Source organism: Echinops telfairi, unplaced genomic scaffold, assembly GCF_000313985.2.
Source record: "Echinops telfairi isolate 266 unplaced genomic scaffold, ASM31398v2 ScPeMD7_5868;HRSCAF=6743_0, whole genome shotgun sequence".
Classification (NCBI taxonomy): domain Eukaryota; kingdom Metazoa; phylum Chordata; class Mammalia; order Afrosoricida; family Tenrecidae; genus Echinops; species Echinops telfairi.
Window position 1 is genome coordinate 3,177,175 of NW_022109767.1, and position 3,554 is coordinate 3,180,728.

The 3,554-nt window shown below is 46.0% G+C and overlaps 1 protein-coding gene across 1 annotated transcript in view; it reads left to right on the forward strand.

Moving 5' to 3' along the window:
- The window catches only part of GPLD1 (glycosylphosphatidylinositol specific phospholipase D1), a 62,219-nt gene that overhangs the window by 26,523 nt on the left and 32,142 nt on the right, over positions 1-3,554 (forward strand). Inside the window, exons 8-10 of the mRNA XM_045295753.1 lie at positions 2,501-2,608; positions 2,818-2,845; positions 2,934-3,073. Coding sequence (XP_045151688.1) covers positions 2,501-2,608; positions 2,818-2,845; positions 2,934-3,073 — 276 coding nt within the window. The remainder of the gene's footprint in view (positions 1-2,500; positions 2,609-2,817; positions 2,846-2,933; positions 3,074-3,554) is intronic.

Genomic DNA, 3,554 nt, shown 5'->3' on the forward strand with positions numbered 1-3,554 from the left:
GATAATTTATAATTTATTATTATTTTATCATATCTTACCCCATCCCACGTCTCCCTCACCCACTTCTCCGCTGTCTGTCCCCCAGGGAGGAGGCCACATGTAGACCTTGTCCTTTGTTCCCCCTTTCTCCCTCTCCTTCCCCAAAGCTAGTTTTATATCAGTTTCAAGCATATAGGAGGAGGCTTCAAAGGGTTCATGGAAAAATTCAATAGAAAGATGATAGGCTTTTTCTCCTAAACATTTTGAAGCTTCCTCTTATGGGTGGGTACGTTCAGCTAGCAACGTCGTATGTTGAATTGCACTTTATCACTGTGTAGTGGCCTTCTTTATGGCTACTAATGCCTGTTGCCCTCACGCTTGCTTTATCAACCGTTATCCACCGTTATTGCAGTGATAGCCCTCATTTTTAGTCATCTTTTGTTATATGCTGTGGTGCGTGGGTTAGTAAGGACCTCTGGTGGTGTAGGGCGTTACGTGTTGGGTTGCCCACTGCAGGCTTAGCCGTTGAAATCCGACAGCCTCTGGGGACAGGCGAGCCTCTCTGCTCCTAGAAAGGTTTACAGCCTCAGGAACCTGCAGGGACACTTCTACTCAGCCCTAGAGGGTCGCTATGAGTCAGAAATGACTACATGGCAGGGAGTGAGCTTGGATTCGTTGGCGCTTGAGTTCGGGTTACCATCTGCTAGGGAGGATGCTATCAACCCTGGGCTGCCCGGTCACCGTCCGTTGTATTTGACGCTCTAAGTTTGACTGCACAGAGAACTTGACCTGTGAGTATGAGACGGGGAGATTACTTTCTCTTGCTATTCATTGCCAAGGTCAAGACAAGCTTGTTTCTTGTCTGCGTAACGGGCTTATTGCTCCCTCGTACTCATAGGAAAGGTGTTGCCTTTGGTGTCCTATCATCGGTGTTGCCTACTGGAAACAGTTAATGGACTTGACTGCTGACTGAAAAGTTGGAGGTTCAAGTCCACCCAGAGTTGCCTTGAGGAAAGGCTTGTCAATCTATTTCGGAAAAGATCAGCCCCTGAGAGCTCCGTGGAAAGCAGCTCTACTCTGACAGCATGGGGTGGGTCCCAGACGCTGCAGTGAGGAGACGATGACAGAGGATGACCTGCCGCCATCAGAACTTCAGCTTGGGTCCCCAGGGTTTTGCAGACGAGCTCCCAAGATTTCCATTTCCCACTTGTTTTCAGCCTTTGGAAAAGGTTCACCTTCTTGCTAGCTTAGTGATTCACTCAAGCAAAATATTTTTATTTTGTCCTTTTCAGTGATTTTTACTGGGAGGATCATTCTGCTGCTCATAAAACAAACCAAAAAACCCAAGTAGACATCTGACTAGTTCCTTTTTCGTAAACATGCTAAAATCAGATCTCCTTGGCTGTGTTTTCTGACTTGTATACTTTGAGAAAGGAGGGCTGGTGGGATAGTGGGTGAAGGGCTTGGCTGTTAACCAAAAGGACTTGGCTTGAACCCACCTGTCTCTGCAGGAGAGGCATATGGCAGTCTGCCCCTCAAAGAGGTATTTTGGAAACATCTCTGTCCCATAAACTCATTGTGGGTCAGAATCAACTAGACATGAATGGATTTGGTCCTTTATAAGCACCTCTAGTGGCAAAGTGGTTAAGAACTCAGCTGCTTACCCAAAGGTCTGGAGTTCAAACCCATTAGCCTCTCTGTGAGAAAAATGTAGCAGTCGATTTCTGTAAAGATTACAGCCTTGGCAATTCTCCGGGGCAGTTCTATAAGTCAGAGTCAACTTGATGGAAAAGATTCAGTTTGGTTTGTATTTATAGTTCATTTCTTATCTTGGACTGTACCTTCATAAATGTTTGTCTGAAGTACCGGTTGCTTGCTCTGTGCCACTGGAAAAGCATGTCAGTTTTCTGAGCTTCAGTTTCCTGCTATATAAATCAAACCAAACTCACTGCCATGCAGTCACTGCTGACTCACAGTGACCCTATAGGACAGGGTCCAGGTGACCCCACTGCGAGTTACCTGAGGCTGTAGCTCTTTACCTGAGAACGGCAGACACTAACCCGCCCCCGGGGGTGCTAGTCATCAATAATCAGTGCGTGCAAACACCCAGCGTGGCCCTCAGTCAGCCTTCAGGTCTGGAACAGAACTCCTCTGCACCCCCAGTCCCGCCCCTACTTTTAGAATAATCAACTATTTAAGTTCAAAATCGTAGCTTTCACCCAAATACCAAGTACAGAGGGTTCGGGATCAGTGACGGTACAGAGAGGGATGACATGAATGATCTGAAACAAAGGTCACATGAGTATGTGAATATCCGCTGTGGTACCCTTCACCCAATTTACAATGAAGAAATTAAAAAATGAGAAAGAAGGTAAAAAAAAAGACCCTTGCAAGATGTCCAGCAGGTCATGAACTTGAAAGGATTTTTAGTTGCTGCGGTTGTTTTGCTCTTGTTGTTATGGTTACTATCTTCCACTCCGTGGTGCACACGGCACCTATTTTATTCTAACTCTTCTCTCAGGTATGTGCCCTCCAAAGATCTCTTGGGAATTTATAAGAAGCTGTACGGCCGAGACGTCATCACCAACAATGTCATTGTTGAGTGCACGCATCTTCAGTTCTTGGAAATGTGAGTGTCACTCTGGTGACTGACTTTATGGCTCCGTTGGCAATTTTCCAGGTTCCAGGCGTCTGAGAGTCGATGCATGGTAATAAGAATTTCTCTTATTCAAAGGCAGTTGCGTATTAGCGATTTGTGTTTATGGAGCTTTCTCTTTAATAATTATTTCATTTCTCGGTAGAAACGGTCACTGACAGTCCACATTGTTTGTGTTGCAGGTATGGTGAGATGTTAGCAGTTTCCAAGGTAAAACACATGTGTTTTTTCTTGGTTGAATGGTCTGTAGAGATGCCAGGCTGAGCCCTGAGTTTATTTCTCTTTCTCTCTGCCATAGCTCTACCCCATCTTTTCTAGTAAGTCCCCATTTTTAGTCGAACAGTTCCAGGACTATTTCCTCGGAGGACTGGATGATATGGCGTTTTGGTCCACGAAGACTTACCATCTGATAAGCTTCATGTTGGAAAATGGAACCAGGTGAAGTGTTCTTCTGTTTCTTATACCAACCACTTCCTACCTTGCCATGCCTATCTTCTACATAACTCCTGAATTTTGCAACTGATTGAATGTGCAGGTTGGGGGTGGGATGCAGCTCATAAGGTATGAGCCTCACCTAAGCCAGGAGGTAAAGAAAGATACCTCAAATTTCGGACGGGGTGCCATCTCGCTTGCTCACTTTCTGCACATTTTGGGGGTGGTGGGTTTTCGTTTTCTCGTGGTATGTAGCAGAAGAAGCCCCAGTGGTGTAGTGGATACCTGTGGGGCTGCCAGCCACTCCTCGGGTTGAAGATTTGGCTCTCTACTCACATAAACATTTCCAGTCTTGGAAATCCACAGGAAGCAATTCAGTTCTCCTCTCTCCCATAGGTTTGCTATGAGTCTAAATCAGCGGTTCTCAACCCGTGGGTCGAGACCCCTTTGGGGGTCGAACAACCCTTTCACAGGAGTCGCCCGATTC